The following is a 16052-nucleotide window of genomic DNA, read 5'->3' as shown; positions in this document are numbered from 1 at the left end:
CCCACCTCCCTTTTGTGAGAATGGTCTGATGGTTGTAACTACGGTACCTAAAAGATTACAAAACGCCTCCTCAACTTGGAGGCCAATCGCAGGCAGTCTTCATCCTGTGAGTCATCCTTATAAGGTGGATGACCTGTTACTCTTCTCAACATTGACTGCTCACAGAAACTTCTATCAACACCACCATGAAGGCTTGAATAGGCTTGCTAATATGACAGCAACTCTTGGTGGAGCAATTCATGAGATTCATGGAGAGTGGACTTATAAAAGATGTCATGTTAATCCAACACCTCAGTGTGTGTATTGGGGAGGTAAAAGCTACCTGTACATCGATGTGATCTTCATTATTTGCTTTGACACAGTCTGCTAGTCTTTTTCATCTGGGATTTATTTCATGGATGCTGAATTCAATGGAACATATATAACTCTCGGTGGCTATATAGCAGTGGACAAATACAGATATCTTTACTTTGTCATCTTGATGACACTCTATATTCTTATCCTGTGCACTAATTGCACCATTATATGTCTAATCTGGATTCACAGGAACCTTCATGAGCCTATGTACATTTTCATTGCAGCTTTGTCACTCAACTCTGTTTTGTTTAGCACTGCTATCTACCCCAAACTTTTCATTGATGTCTTATCTCAAAAACAGACCATTTCTTACTCAGCTTGTATGTTTCAATATTTTATATTTTATTCTTTAGGAATGTCAGATATCTTACTGCTGTCAGCCATGGCTTATGACAGGTATGTGTCTATCTGCAAACCTCTGCAATATCCAACTATCATGGCAAATATAACTGTCACTGTCCTCTTGACTGTGGCCTGGTTTCTACCTGCACTCGAGGTTGCAGTAGCAATTGTAATTAATTCTAAACAAAAACTCTGTGACTTTACAACAGACGGAATTTTTTGCAACAGTAACATTTTTAGGCTTTATTGTGTAAAATCAACATTTCTTAATGCTTATGGTTTGTTTGCCATGCTAAATATTATTGTTGTTCCTATGATTTTCATCCTTTTTACCTACATAAAGATATTTGTCATAGCTTATCACAGTTGTGTAGAAGTCAGGAAAAAGGCTACAGAGACATGTTTACCTCACCTGATGGTTTTAATGTGCTGCCTTTTTTTGTGCATATTTGATGTCATTTCAGCTCGACTGGAATCAGATCTTCCAAAAAGTGTACATTTAATGAGTTTACAAATAGTTGTGTATGGTCCTCTGTTCAATCCAATCATATACGGAGTGAAAATGAAAGAAATCTCGAAACACATCAAGAGATTGTTGTGTCAGCTTGTGACTACACGCAATTTCTACAAGTAATCCTTAGAAAATGTCATTTACATTAGAAAGTGGCATTTATAAGATACAGTATATGTGGAAGAAGATGAAGAAAGCTGACAACAACACCATCTGATGTTTCTTGTGTTTTTCTTTCTTTTCCTTGGGAGAATGAACAGAATAAGATTTTCATTGCATGGTATAACTGCTGTTTTACCATGCACATGACAATAAAACTCTCTTGAATCTTGAATCTGATATAATTGATCAAAAATTGTATTCAACTATTTTATTTAATAAGCTTCATTTTTTCCTGCATGTATTTATACAGTATACAATGTTTCTGTCACGTTCTACCCCGTTATCTATTATCCATTCATCCATCCATGTCTTCGTTTACAAAACTATATTTATGTGATTATTATCAATTTCATTTATTATTTATTTTTATATTTACATATATAGTTGTATGTATGCATAAAATGGTCATATCTAAACACAGGGAGCGAACAAACTACCAGTAATTGTTGAGATTTGGAGGAGTAGACTTCAATAAATAATGTTATAAAAATATTTACTTATCGTTTTATGTGTGTGATTTAACACTTCCCTCCCCCTTCATCAATGCATAAGCCATTTAAAGGATATGAAATGCAAAATGTTGTGATTGTTGACACCTTCTGCACCTCAATAAACTATCCTGACATGTACTTTTGTGTTTGCATGAAGTCAGCATGGGGAGTTAAAATACTTCTAAACAGCCATCTCTATAACAGATGTGATCAAAGGTGCTCCTCGCCATGATGGATAGGAGACAACCACACATTTATAATAACTTATCACAGTTGTGTAGAAGTCAGAAAAAAGCAGCAGAGACATGTTTACCTCACCTGATGGTTTTAATGTGCTATTTTTTTTTTGGTGTGTATTTGATGTCATTTCAGCTCAATTGGAGTCCGATCTTCCAAAAAGTGTTCATTTAATAATGAGTTTACAAATAGTTGTGTGTGGTCCTCTGTTCAATCCAATCATATACAGAGTGAAAATGAAAGAAATCTCGAAACATATCAATTGTTGTGTCATCTTGTGACCAAAAGCATACGACCACACTTGTTAGCATTGAAGTCTTTATTTCTCCATGTAATTGTGAGAAAAAGAAATTTACATTAGCTTAGTCAAAATGGTTAGCAACAAGCACTACATTCTTCTAATAGACATCTGAGGAGTGGACGTGATGAATGTTGCTTCACATCATGATGGATATCAAAGAACCACACATTTGAAAGAAAACTCCTTTTCAGAGGATCCAGAGGCTACCTTGAACAACACACTGAGCTGGAACCTAGGTTAGCATCTTTAGCCAATCACATGTCTCGTGCGGTAAGGTGCATTTCAAACACGGTGTTCTAGAGTCAAATGGTTTTTGCGGCACCCCCTCTGGGTTGGCTTCAAAATATTTGAGAAGACATTCCACGAAAAAGCTGTGAAAATATGTCCAGTTTTATAATGGTGGGACAAATGACAGTATATAACGACCATCACTAGCATTGTTTACTAACATGACATGATGACAGACAGCGGCACTGTGTAGCTCCCCACAGAATCGGTTGCTCCTTTATTTATGTTTATGTTTATTCTGACCTGAACACATCAGCAGCAGTGCAATTCAAACACCATATGTGTATTTCCAACTCTAAACAAACTAAATAAACGTGTGTAGTCCATTTGTCATTGCAACGACACTTCCTTGTTGTCACTAGACAGACCGCGAGATACATTCACAGACACTCCAAACATCACATCAACGTCTTTATTATGCGTGTATGTGTCGTCTAAATTTGGTCACCAAAACGGTGCCCACAGGCACCAGGTGGCCTCTAAGGACCACATGAGTCCGCACCAGCCTGTTCTAAAAATATCAATCACAGAGTGTGAAGAATGAATACATATTGAGGATTTTCCGTCACAATTACGGATAATGACGAGCTACACTCGTTTCATGCTCGTACTCGGCAAAAACGCATTATCCATAACGGATACTCATCTACATTGACTATCCGGCACATCCCTAGTAGAGCGATAGCAGCCATGATGGAGGAAAAAAATGAATACACTGTGTGTTCAAGAGAGCAGATGTAAAGGCAGCAAGACTAGAAGCATTGGAGGGTATAAGCTGTTTTACTATTGATATTCTTCAGATGGAAGCACGTGATACGCTGTGACAACGGCAAATGGGAGAAGCCAAAAGTAGAAGAAGAATAACCTTTGCTTGCATGTATTACACAAAATAGCAGTGGCACCCCTCAGTGGTTTCAAACTTCAGCCAACCTCTCTGTCTTTGTGAATAAGAATGTTAGCCTTGTACCAAAGTAAATTAGCAATGGACTACCTCCCTTACAAGCTACGAGCTAAAGCCAGTTGAAAATGCTCGCACAACATATTATGTAAGTCGAGTACTGTTTACGTCTAGTGCACGACAGTACGCAGGACGTGCATTGTTCCCGCATGGTTATGCATTGTTATGCAATTCCCACATCCGGGAAGCAGTTGTGGCATTAATTGGTCCCGCTTTGTCCCACGTGACGCCACACAACAGCAGTGACGCAGTGAGGTCATGGCTGACTCCTTTGGAGTTTTTTTTTTTTTTTTACATGTTACAGTTTTTGCCGATTGCTAACACATATTTTCGATGTGTTAAAACTTAAGCAAGATAGGACACAACATATGTTGGAAAAAGCCTCACAGGTTTGTCAAAATGAAACTCTACCATCAAAACCGAACAATACCTTTTAAAAATACCATTGTAGCAACAAAAACAAACACTTTCCAAGCAACAGCAACATATTGATTTGTGTTGAGGTCAAAATATTTGGATTTACATTTTCTCAAACAACAGCTGAAAGTTACAGTATTTACCAACAAAAGTTTTATTTACCTTTTTTTTAAGCAAAGACATTTCTTACAAGTGTTTAAGGTAGGGATGTCCTCATCCGCATTTTTTGGCTTTTTTTTAAATATCCGATCTGATCCAGTACCGATCGTTTTTTGTTTATTTGTTTTAATAATAATAACAAGCTTTTGTTACAAACATGAATTTGCGATTCATGTTTATAGAGTGTCATTCGCTTCGAGTGTCACTCTATAAAGAATATAGAGTGTCATTCGCGACAGTGGCGGCACTGAAAAAAAGGGCGAAAATCGACCCCTCGGAAGAGTTGGGTTTTTTCAAGCTGCTGAAACGCCACTTTTCCGGTCCGGGAGGTGGGCCAAACCCCCCAAACATTCATCGGGGGTCCCGGCAGGACTCAAAGATGGCAAAAAACACAACTTTTCCGAGGGGTCGATTTTCACCCGTTTCGACAGTGCCGGCACTGTCGCGAAATCGCATTTTTTCAAGCTGCTGAAACGCCACTTTTCCGGCCCGGGAGGTGGGTAAACCCCCCAAACATTCATCGGGGGTCCCGGCAGGACTCAAAGATGGCAAAAAACCCAACTTTTCCGAGGGGTCGATTTTCACCCGTTTCGACACTGTCGCGAAATCGCATTTTTTCAAGCTACTGAAACGCCACTTTTCCGGCCCGGGAGGTGGGCCAAACCCCCCAAACATTCATCGGGGGTCCTGGCAGGACTCAAAGATGGCAAAAAACCCAACTTTTCCGAGGGGTCGATTTTCACCCGTTTCGACAGTGCCGGCACTGTCGCGAAATCGCATTTTTTCAAGCTGCTGAAACGCCACTTTTCCGGTCCGGGAGGTGGGCCAAACCCCCCAAACATTCATCGGGGGTCCCGGCAGGACTCAAAGATGGCAAAAAACCCAACTTTTCCGAGGGGTCGATTTTCACCCGTTTCGACAGTGCCGGCACTGTCGCGAAATCGCATTTTTTCAAGCTGCTGAAACGCCACTTTTCCGGCCCGGGAGGTGGGTAAACCCCCCCAAACATTCATCGGGGGTCCCGGCAGGACTCAAAGATGGCAAAAAACCCAACTTTTCCGAGGGGTCGATTTTCACCCGTTTCGACAGTGCCGGCACTGTCGCGAAATCACATTTTTTCAAGCTGCTGAAACGCCACTTTTCCGGCCCGGGAGGTGGGCCAAACCCCCCAAACATTCATCGGGGGTCCCGGCAGGACTCAAAGATGGCAAAAAACCCAACTTTTCCGAGGGGTCGATTTTCACCCGTTTCGACAGTGCCGGCACTGTCGCGAAATCGCATTTTTTCAAGCTGCTGAAACTCCACTTTTCCGGCCCGGGAGGTGGGCCAAACCCCCCAAACATTCATCGGGGGTCCCGGCAGGACTCAAAGATGGCAAAAAAAACAACTTTTCCGAGGGGTCGATTTTCACCCGTTTCGACAGGTCGCGAAATCGCATTTTTTCAAGCTGCTGAAACGCCACTTTTCCGGCCTGGGAGGTGGGCCAAACCCCCCAAACATTCATCGGGGGTCCCGGCAGGACTCAAAGATGGCAAAAAACCCAACTTTTCCGAGGGGTCGATTTTCACCCGTTTCGACAGTGCCGTCACTGTCGCGAAATCGCATTTTTTCAAGCTGCTGAAACGCCACTTTTCCGGCCCGGGAGGTGGGCCAAACCCCCCAAACATTCATCGGGGGTCCCGGCAGGACTCAAAGATGGCAAAAAAACCAACTTTTCCGAGGGGTCGATTTTCACCCGTTTCGACAGTGCCGGCACTGTCGCGAAATCGCATTTTTCAAGCTGCTGAAACGCCACTTTTCCGGCCCTGGAGGTGGGCCAAACCCCCCAAACATTCATCGGGGGTCCCGGCAGGACTCAAAGATGGCAAAAAACCCAACTTTTCCGAGTGGTCGATTTTCACCCGTTTCGACAGTCGCGAAATCGCATTTTTTCAAGCTGCTGAAACGCCACTTTTCCGGCCCGGGAGGTGGGCCAAACCCCCCAAACATTCATCGGGGGTCCCGGCAGGACTCAAAGATGGCAAAAAACCCAACTTTTCCGAGGGTTCGATTTTCACCCGTTTCGACAGTGCCGGCACTGTCGCGAAATCGCATTTTTTCAAGCTGCTGAAACGCCACTTTTCCGGCCCGGGAGGTGGGCCAAACCCCCCAAACATTCATCGGGGGTCCCGGCAGGACTCAAAGATGGCAAAAAACCCAACTTTTCCGAGGGGTCGATTTTCACCCGTTTCGACAGTGTCGGCACTGTCGCGAAATCGCATTTTTTCAAGCTGCTGAAACGCCACTTTTCCGGCCCGGGAGGTGGGCCAAACCCCCCAAACATTCATCGGGGGTCCCGGCAGGACTCAAAGATGGCAAAAAACCCAACTTTTCCGAGGGGTCGATTTTCACCCGTTTCGACAGTGCCGGCACTGTCGCGAAATCGCATTTTTTCAAGCTGCTGAAACGCCACTTTTCCGGCCCGGGAGGTGGGCCAAACCCCCCAAACATTCATCGGGGGTCCCGGCAGGACTCAAAGATGGCAAAAAACCCAACTTTTCCGAGGGGTCGATTTTCACCCGTTTCGACAGTGCCGGCACTGTCGCGAAATCGCATTTTTTCAAGCTGCTGAAACGCCACTTTTCCGGCCCGGGAGGTGGGCCAAACCCCCCAAACATTCATCGGGGGTCCCGGCAGGACTCAAAGATGGCAAAAAACCCAACTTTTCCGAGGGGTCGATTTTCACCCGTTTCGACAGTGCCGGCACTGTCGCGAAATCGCATTTTTTCAAGCTGCTGAAACGCCACTTTTCCGGCCCGGGAGGTGGACCAAACCCCCCAAACATTCATCGGGGGTCCCGGCAGGACTCAAAGATGGCAAAAAAAACAACTTTTCCGAGGGGTCGATTTTCACCCGTTTCGACAGTGCCGGCACTGTCGCGAAATCGCATTTTTTCAAGCTGCTGAAACGCCACTTTTCCGGCCCGGGAGTTGGGCCAAACCCCCCAAACATTCATCGGGGGTCCCGGCAGGACTCAAAGATGGCAAAAAACCCAACTTTTCCGAGGGGTCGATTTTCACCCGTTTCGACAGTGCCGGCACTGTCGCGAAATCGCATTTTTTCAAGCTGCTGAAACGCCACTTTTCCGGCCCGGGAGGTGGGCCAAACCCCCCAAACATTCATCGGGGGTCCCGGCAGGACTCAAAGATGGCAAAAAACCCAACTTTTCCGAGGGGTCGATTTTCACCCGTTTCGACAGTGCCGGCACTGTCGCGAAATCGCATTTTTTCAAGCTGCTGAAACGCCACTTTTCCCGCCCGGGAGGTGGGCCAAACCCCCCAAACATTCATCGGGGGTCCCGGCAGGACTCAAAGATGGCAAAAAACCCAACTTTTCCGAGGGGTCGATTTTCACCCGTTTCGACAGTGCCGGCACTGTCGCGAAATCGCATTTTTTCAAGCTGCTGAAACGCCACTTTTCCGGCCCGGGAGGTGGGCCAAACCCCCCAAACATTCATCGGGGGTCCCGGCAGGACTCAAAGATGGCAAAAAACCCAACTTTTCCGAGGGGTCGATTTTCACCCGTTTCGACAGTGCCGGCACTGTCGCGAAATCGCATTTTTTCAATCTGCTGAAACGCCACTTTTCCGGCCCGGGAGGTGGGCCAAACCCCCCAAACATTCATCGGGGGTCCCGGCAGGACTCAAAGATGGCAAAAAACCCAACTTTTCCGAGGGGTCGATTTTCACCCGTTTCGACAGTGCCGGCACTGTCGCGAAATCGCATTTTTTCAATCTGCTGAAACGCCACTTTTCCGGCCCGGGAGGTGGGCCAAACCCCCCAAACATTCATCGGGGGTCCCGGCAGGACTCAAAGATGGCAAAAAACCCAACTTTTCCGAGGGGTCGATTTTCACCCGTTTCGACAGTGCCGGCACTGTCGCGAAATCGCATTTTTTCAAGCTGCTGAAACGCCACTTTTCCGGCCCGGGAGGTGGGCCAAACCCCCCAAACATTCATCGGGGGTCCCGGCAGGACTCAAAGATGGCAAAAAACCCAACTTTTCCGAGGGGTCGATTTTCACCCGTTTCGACAGTGCCGGCACTGTCGCGAAATCGCATTTTTTCAATCTGCTGAAACGCCACTTTTCCGGCCCGGGAGGTGGGCCAAACCCCCCAAACATTCATCGGGGGTCCCGGCAGGACTCAAAGATGGCAAAAAACCCAACTTTTCCGAGGGGTCGATTTTCACCCGTTTCGACAGTGCCGGCACTGTCGCGAAATCGCATTTTTTTCAAGCTGCTGAAACGCCACTTTTCCGGCCCGGGAGGTGGGCCAAACCCCCCAAACATTCATCGGGGGTCCCGGCAGGACTCAAAGATGGCAAAAAACCCAACTTTTCCGAGGGGTCGATTTTCACCCGTTTCGACAGTGCCGGCACTGTCGCGAAATCACATTTTTTCAAGCTGCTGAAACGCCACTTTTCCGGCCCGGGAGGTGGGCCAAACCCCCCAAACATTCATCGGGGGTCCCGGCAGGACTCAAAGATGGCAAAAAACCCAACTTTTCCGAGGGGTCGATTTTCACCCGTTTCGACAGTGCCGGCACTGTCGCGAAATCGCATTTTTTCAAGCTGCTGAAACGCCACTTTTCCGGCCCGGGAGGTGGGCCAAACCCCCCAAACATTCATCGGGGGTCCCGGCAGGACTCAAAGATGGCAAAAAACCCAACTTTTCCGAGGGGTCGATTTTCACCCGTTTCGACAGTGCCGGCACTGTCGCGAAATCGCATTTTTTCAAGCTGCTGAAACGCCACTTTTCCGGCCCGGGAGGTGGGCCAAACCCCCCAAACATTCATCGGGGGTCCCGGCAGGACTCAAAGATGGCAAAAAACCCAACTTTTCCGAGGGGTCGATTTTCACCCGTTTCGACAGTGCCGGCACTGTCGCGAAATCGCATTTTTTCAATCTGCTGAAACGCCACTTTTCCGGCCCGGGAGGTGGGCCAAACCCCCCAAACATTCATCGGGGGTCCCGGCAGGACTCAAAGATGGCAAAAAACCCAACTTTTCCGAGGGGTCGATTTTCACCCGTTTCGACAGTGCCGGCACTGTCGCGAAATCGCATTTTTTCAAGCTGCTGAAACGCCACTTTTCCGGCCCGGGAGGTGGGCCAAACCCCCCAAACATTCATCGGGGGTCCCGGCAGGACTCAAAGATGGCAAAAAACCCAACTTTTCCGAGGGGTCGATTTTCACCCGTTTCGACAGTGCCGGCACTGTCGCGAAATCGCATTTTTTCAAGCTGCTGAAACGCCACTTTTCCGGCCCGGGAGGTGGGCCAAACCCCCCAAACATTCATCGGGGGTCCCGGCAGGACTCAAAGATGGCAAAAAACCCAACTTTTCCGAGGGGTCGATTTTCACCCGTTTCGACAGTGCCGGCACTGTCGCGAAATCGCATTTTTTCAAGCTGCTGAAACGCCACTTTTCCGGCCCGGGAGGTGGGCCAAACCCCCCAAACATTCATCGGGGGTCCCGGCAGGACTCAAAGATGGCAAAAAACCCAACTTTTCCGAGGGGTCGATTTTCACCCGTTTCGACAGTGCCGGCACTGTCGCGAAATCGCATTTTTTCAAGCTGCTGAAACGCCACTTTTCCGGCCCGGGAGGTGGGCCAAACCCCCCAAACATTCATCGGGGGTCCCGGCAGGACTCAAAGATGGCAAAAAACCCAACTTTTCCGAGGGGTCGATTTTCACCCGTTTCGACAGTGCCGGCACTGTCGCGAAATCGCATTTTTTCAAGCTGCTGAAACGCCACTTTTCCGGCCCGGGAGGTGGGCCAAACCCCCCAAACATTCATCGGGGGTCCCGGCAGGACTCAAAGATGGCAAAAAACCCAACTTTTCCGAGGGGTCGATTTTCACCCGTTTCGACAGTGCCGGCACTGTCGCGAAATCGCATTTTTTCAAGCTGCTGAAACGCCACTTTTCCGGCCCGGGAGGTGGGCCAAACCCCCCAAACATTCATCGGGGGTCCCGGCAGGACTCAAAGATGGCAAAAAACCCAACTTTTCCGAGGGGTCGATTTTCACCCGTTTCGACAGTGCCGGCACTGTCGCGAAATCGCATTTTTTCAAGCTGCTGAAACGCCACTTTTCCGGCCCGGGAGGTGGGCCAAACCCCCCAAACATTCATCGGGGGTCCCGGCAGGACTCAAAGATGGCAAAAAACCCAACTTTTCCGAGGGGTCGATTTTCACCCGTTTCGACAGTGCCGGCACTGTCGCGAAATCGCATTTTTTCAAGCTGCTGAAACGCCACTTTTCCGGCCCGGGAGGTGGGCCAAACCCCCCAAACATTCATCGGGGGTCCCGGCAGGACTCAAAGATGGCAAAAAACCCAACTTTTCCGAGGGGTCGATTTTCACCCGTTTCGACAGTGCCGGCACTGTCGCGAAATCGCATTTTTTCAAGCTGCTGAAACGCCACTTTTCCGGCCCGGGAGGTGGGCCAAACCCCCCAAACATTCATCGGGGGTCCCGGCAGGACTCAAAGATGGCAAAAAACCCAACTTTTCCGAGGGGTCGATTTTCACCCGTTTCGACAGTGCCGGCACTGTCGCGAAATCGCATTTTTTCAAGCTGCTGAAACGCCACTTTTCCGGCCCGGGAGGTGGGCCAAACCCCCCAAACATTCATCGGGGGTCCCGGCAGGACTCAAAGATGGCAAAAAACCCAACTTTTCCGAGGGGTCGATTTTCACCCGTTTCGACAGTGCCGGCACTGTCGCGAAATCGCATTTTTTCAAGCTGCTGAAACGCCACTTTTCCGGCCCGGGAGGTGGGCCAAACCCCCCAAACATTCATCGGGGGTCCCGGCAGGACTCAAAGATGGCAAAAAACCCAACTTTTCCGAGGGGTCGATTTTCACCCGTTTCGACAGTGCCGGCACTGTCGCGAAATCGCATTTTTTCAAGCTGCTGAAACGCCACTTTTCCGGCCCGGGAGGTGGGCCAAACCCCCCAAACATTCATCGGGGGTCCCGGCAGGACTCAAAGATGGCAAAAAACCCAACTTTTCCGAGGGGTCGATTTTCACCCGTTTCGACAGTGCCGGCACTGTCGCGAAATCGCATTTTTTCAAGCTGCTGAAACGCCACTTTTCCGGCCCGGGAGGTGGGCCAAACCCCCCAAACATTCATCGGGGGTCCCGGCAGGACTCAAAGATGGCAAAAAACCCAACTTTTCCGAGGGGTCGATTTTCACCCGTTTCGACAGTGCCGGCACTGTCGCGAAATCGCATTTTTTCAAGCTGCTGAAACGCCACTTTTCCGGCCCGGGAGGTGGGCCAAACCCCCCAAACATTCATCGGGGGTCCCGGCAGGACTCAAAGATGGCAAAAAACCCAACTTTTCCGAGGGGTCGATTTTCACCCGTTTCGACAGTGCCGGCACTGTCGCGAAATCGCATTTTTTCAAGCTGCTGAAACGCCACTTTTCCGGCCCGGGAGGTGGGCCAAACCCCCCAAACATTCATCGGGGGTCCCGGCAGGACTCAAAGATGGCAAAAAACCCAACTTTTCCGAGGGGTCGATTTTCACCCGTTTCGACAGTGCCGGCACTGTCGCGAAATCGCATTTTTTCAAGCTGCTGAAACGCCACTTTTCCGGCCCGGGAGGTGGGCCAAACCCCCCAAACATTCATCGGGGGTCCCGGCAGGACTCAAAGATGGCAAAAAACCCAACTTTTCCGAGGGGTCGATTTTCACCCGTTTCGACAGTGCCGGCACTGTCGCGAAATCGCATTTTTTCAAGCTGCTGAAACGCCACTTTTCCGGCCCGGGAGGTGGGCCAAACCCCCCAAACATTCATCGGGGGTCCCGGCAGGACTCAAAGATGGCAAAAAACCCAACTTTTCCGAGGGGTCGATTTTCACCCGTTTCGACAGTGCCGGCACTGTCGCGAAATCGCATTTTTTCAAGCTGCTGAAACGCCACTTTTCCGGCCCGGGAGGTGGGCCAAACCCCCCAAACATTCATCGGGGGTCCCGGCAGGACTCAAAGATGGCAAAAAACCCAACTTTTCCGAGGGGTCGATTTTCACCCGTTTCGACAGTGCCGGCACTGTCGCGAAATCGCATTTTTTCAATCTGCTGAAACGCCACTTTTCCGGCCCGGGAGGTGGGCCAAACCCCCCAAACATTCATCGGGGGTCCCGGCAGGACTCAAAGATGGCAAAAAACCCAACTTTTCCGAGGGGTCGATTTTCACCCGTTTCGACAGTGCCGGCACTGTCGCGAAATCGCATTTTTTCAAGCTGCTGAAACGCCACTTTTCCGGCCCGGGAGGTGGGCCAAACCCCCCAAACATTCATCGGGGGTCCCGGCAGGACTCAAAGATGGCAAAAAACCCAACTTTTCCGAGGGGTCGATTTTCACCCGTTTCGACAGTGCCCGGCACTGTCGCGAAATCGCATTTTTTCAAGCTGCTGAAACGCCACTTTTCCGGCCCGGGAGGTGGGCCAAACCCCCCAAACATTCATCGGGGGTCCCGGCAGGACTCAAAGATGGCAAAAAACCCAACTTTTCCGAGGGGTCGATTTTCACCCGTTTCGACAGTGCCGGCACTGTCGCGAAATCGCATTTTTTCAAGCTGCTGAAACGCCACTTTTCCGGCCCGGGAGGTGGGCCAAACCCCCCAAACATTCATCGGGGGTCCGGCAGGACTCAAAGATGGCAAAAAACCCAACTTTTCCGAGGGGTCGATTTTCACCCGTTTCGACAGTGCCGGCACTGTCGCGAAATCGCATTTTTTCAAGCTGCTGAAACGCCACTTTTCCGGCCCGGGAGGTGGGCCAAACCCCCCAAACATTCATCGGGGGTCCCGGCAGGACTCAAGATGGCAAAAAACCCAACTTTTCCGAGGGGTCGATTTTCACCCGTTCGACAGTGCCGGCACTGTCGCGAAATCGCATTTTTTCAAGCTGCTGAAACGCCACTTTTCCGGCCCGGGAGGTGGGCCAAACCCCCCAAACATTCATCGGGGGTCCCGGCAGGACTCAAAGATGGCAAAAACCCAACTTTTCCGAGGGGTCGATTTTCACCCGTTTCGACAGTGCCGGCACTGTCGCGAAATCGCATTTTTTCAATCTGCTGAAACGCCACTTTTCCGGCCCGGGAGGTGGGCCAAACCCCCCAAACATTCATCGGGGGTCCCGGCAGGACTCAAAGATGGCAAAAAACCCAACTTTTCCGAGGGGTCGATTTCACCCGTTTCGACAGTGCCGGCACTGTCGCGAAATCGCATTTTTTCAAGCTGCTGAAACGCCACTTTTCCGGCCCGGGAGGTGGCCAAACCCCCCAAACATTCATCGGGGGTCCCGGCAGGACTCAAAGATGGCAAAAAACCCCAACTTTTCCGAGGGGTCGATTTTCACCCGTTTCGACAGTGCCGGCACTGGTCGCGGAAATCGCATTTTTTCAAGCTGCTGAAAACGCCACTTTTCCGGCCCGGGAGGTGGGCCAAACCCCCCAAACATTCATCGGGGGTCCCGGCAGGACTCAAAGATGGCAAAAAACCCAACTTTTCCGAGGGGTCGATTTTCACCCGTTTCGACAGTGCCGGCACTGTCGCGAAATCGCATTTTTTCAAGCTGCTGAAACGCCACTTTTCCGGCCCGGGAGGTGGGCCAAACCCCCAAACATTCATCGGGGTCCCGGCAGGACTCAAAGATGGCAAAAAACCCAACTTTTCCGAGGGGTCGATTTTCACCCGTTTCGACAGTGCCGGCACTGTCGCGAAATCGCATTTTTTCAAGCTGCTGAAACGCCACTTTTCCGGCCCGGGAGGTGGGCCAAACCCCCCAAACATTCATCGGGGGTCCCGGCAGGACTCAAAGATGGCAAAAAACCCAACTTTTCCGAGGGGTCGATTTTCACCCGTTTCGACAGTGCCGGCACTGTCGCGAAATCGCATTTTTTCAAGCTGCTGAAACGCCACTTTTCCGGCCCGGGAGGTGGGCCAAACCCCCCAAACATTCATCGGGGGTCCCGGCAGGACTCAAAGATGGCAAAAAAACCCAACTTTCCGAGGGGTCGATTTTCACCCGTTTCGACAGTGCCGGCACTGTCGCGAAATCGCATTTTTTCAAGCTGCTGAAACGCCACTTTTCCGGCCCGGGAGGTGGGCCAAACCCCCCAAACATTCATCGGGGGTCCCGGCAGGACTCAAAGATGGCAAAAAACCCAACTTTTCCGAGGGGTCGATTTTCACCCGTTTCGACAGTGCCGGCACTGTCGCGAAATCGCATTTTTTCAAGCTGCTGAAACGCCACTTTTCCGGCCCGGGAGGTGGGCCAAACCCCCCAAACATTCATCGGGGGTCCCGGCAGGACTCAAAGATGGCAAAAAACCCAACTTTTCCGAGGGGTCGATTTTCACCCGTTTCGACAGTGCCGGCACTGTCGCGAAATCGCATTTTTTCAAGCTGCTGAAACGCCACTTTTCCGGCCCGGGAGGTGGGCCAAACCCCCCAAACATTCATCGGGGGTCCCGGCAGGACTCAAAGATGGCAAAAAACCCAACTTTTCCGAGGGGTCGATTTTCACCCGTTTCGACAGTGCCGGCACTGTCGCGAAATCGCATTTTTTCAAGCTGCTGAAACGCCACTTTTCCGGCCCGGGAGGTGGGCCAAACCCCCCAAACATTCATCGGGGGTCCCGGCAGGACTCAAAGATGGCAAAAAACCCAACTTTTCCGAGGGGTCGATTTTCACCCGTTTCGACAGTGCCGGCACTGTCGCGAAATCGCATTTTTTCAAGCTGCTGAAACGCCACTTTTCCGGCCCGGGAGGTGGGCCAAACCCCCCAAACATTCATCGGGGGTCCCGGCAGGACTCAAAGATGGCAAAAAACCCAACTTTTCCGAGGGGTCGATTTTCACCCGTTTCGACAGTGCCGGCACTGTCGCGAAATCGCATTTTTTCAAGCTGCTGAAACGCCACTTTTCCGGCCCGGGAGGTGGGCCAAACCCCCCAAACATTCATCGGGGGTCCCGGCAGGACTCAAAGATGGCAAAAAACCCAACTTTTCCGAGGGGTCGATTTTCACCCGTTTCGACAGTGCCGGCACTGTCGCGAAATCGCATTTTTTCAAGCTGCTGAAACGCCACTTTTCCGGCCCGGGAGGTGGGCCAAACCCCCCAAACATTCATCGGGGGTCCCGGCAGGACTCAAAGATGGCAAAAAACCCAACTTTTCCGAGGGGTCGATTTTCACCCGTTTCGACAGTGCCGGCACTGTCGCGAAATCGCATTTTTTCAAGCTGCTGAAACGCCACTTTTCCGGCCCGGGAGGTGGGCCAAACCCCCCAAACATTCATCGGGGGTCCCGGCAGGACTCAAAGATGGCAAAAAACCCAACTTTTCCGAGGGGTCGATTTTCACCCGTTTCGACAGTGCCGGCACTGTCGCGAAATCGCATTTTTTCAAGCTGCTGAAACGCCACTTTTCCGGCCCGGGAGGTGGGCCAAACCCCCCAAACATTCATCGGGGGTCCCGGCAGGACTCAAAGATGGCAAAAAACCCAACTTTTCCGAGGGGTCGATTTTCACCCGTTTCGACAGTGCCGGCACTGTCGCGAAATCGCATTTTTTCAAGCTGCTGAAACGCCACTTTTCCGGCCCGGGAGGTGGGCCAAACCCCCCAAACATTCATCGGGGGTCCCGGCAGGACTCAAAGATGGCAAAAAACCCAACTTTTCCGAGGGGTCGATTTTCACCCGTTTCGACAGTGCCGGCACTGTCGCGAAATCGCATTTTTTCAAGCTGCTGAAACGCCACTTTTCCGGCCCGGGAGGTGGGCCAAAC

At 50.3% G+C, this 16052-nt stretch overlaps 1 protein-coding gene across 1 annotated transcript; it reads left to right on the top strand.

Annotated features, from left to right (window-relative positions):
- Positions 1-165: 165 nt before the first annotated feature.
- On the top strand, positions 166-3553 carry LOC129187342 (olfactory receptor 10J4-like). Its single transcript, XM_054786460.1, has 3 exons — positions 166-1296; positions 2578-2637; positions 3490-3553. The coding sequence occupies exons 1-3, from the start codon at positions 395-397 to the stop codon at positions 3551-3553; spliced, it is 1026 nt and encodes a 341-aa protein (XP_054642435.1). The 5' UTR covers positions 166-394.
- Positions 3554-16052: the final 12499 nt, after the last annotated feature.

Source organism: Dunckerocampus dactyliophorus, chromosome 9 (genome assembly GCF_027744805.1).
Source record: "Dunckerocampus dactyliophorus isolate RoL2022-P2 chromosome 9, RoL_Ddac_1.1, whole genome shotgun sequence".
In the NCBI taxonomy this organism is placed as follows: Eukaryota; Metazoa; Chordata; class Actinopteri; order Syngnathiformes; family Syngnathidae; genus Dunckerocampus; species Dunckerocampus dactyliophorus.
This window is presented reverse-complemented; position numbering and strand designations above follow the sequence as displayed.

Coding starts and splice junctions, on each gene's coding strand:
- LOC129187342 (XM_054786460.1), top strand. CDS start 395: ATGGATGCTGAATTCAATGGAACATATATAACTCTCGGTGGCTATATA. Junction 1,297..2,577: donor AAACACATCAAGAGATTGTT/GTGTCAGCTTGT, acceptor CACATTTGAAAG/AAAACTCCTTTTCAGAGGAT. Junction 2,638..3,489: donor CACACTGAGCTGGAACCTAG/GTTAGCATCTTT, acceptor GATATTCTTCAG/ATGGAAGCACGTGATACGCT.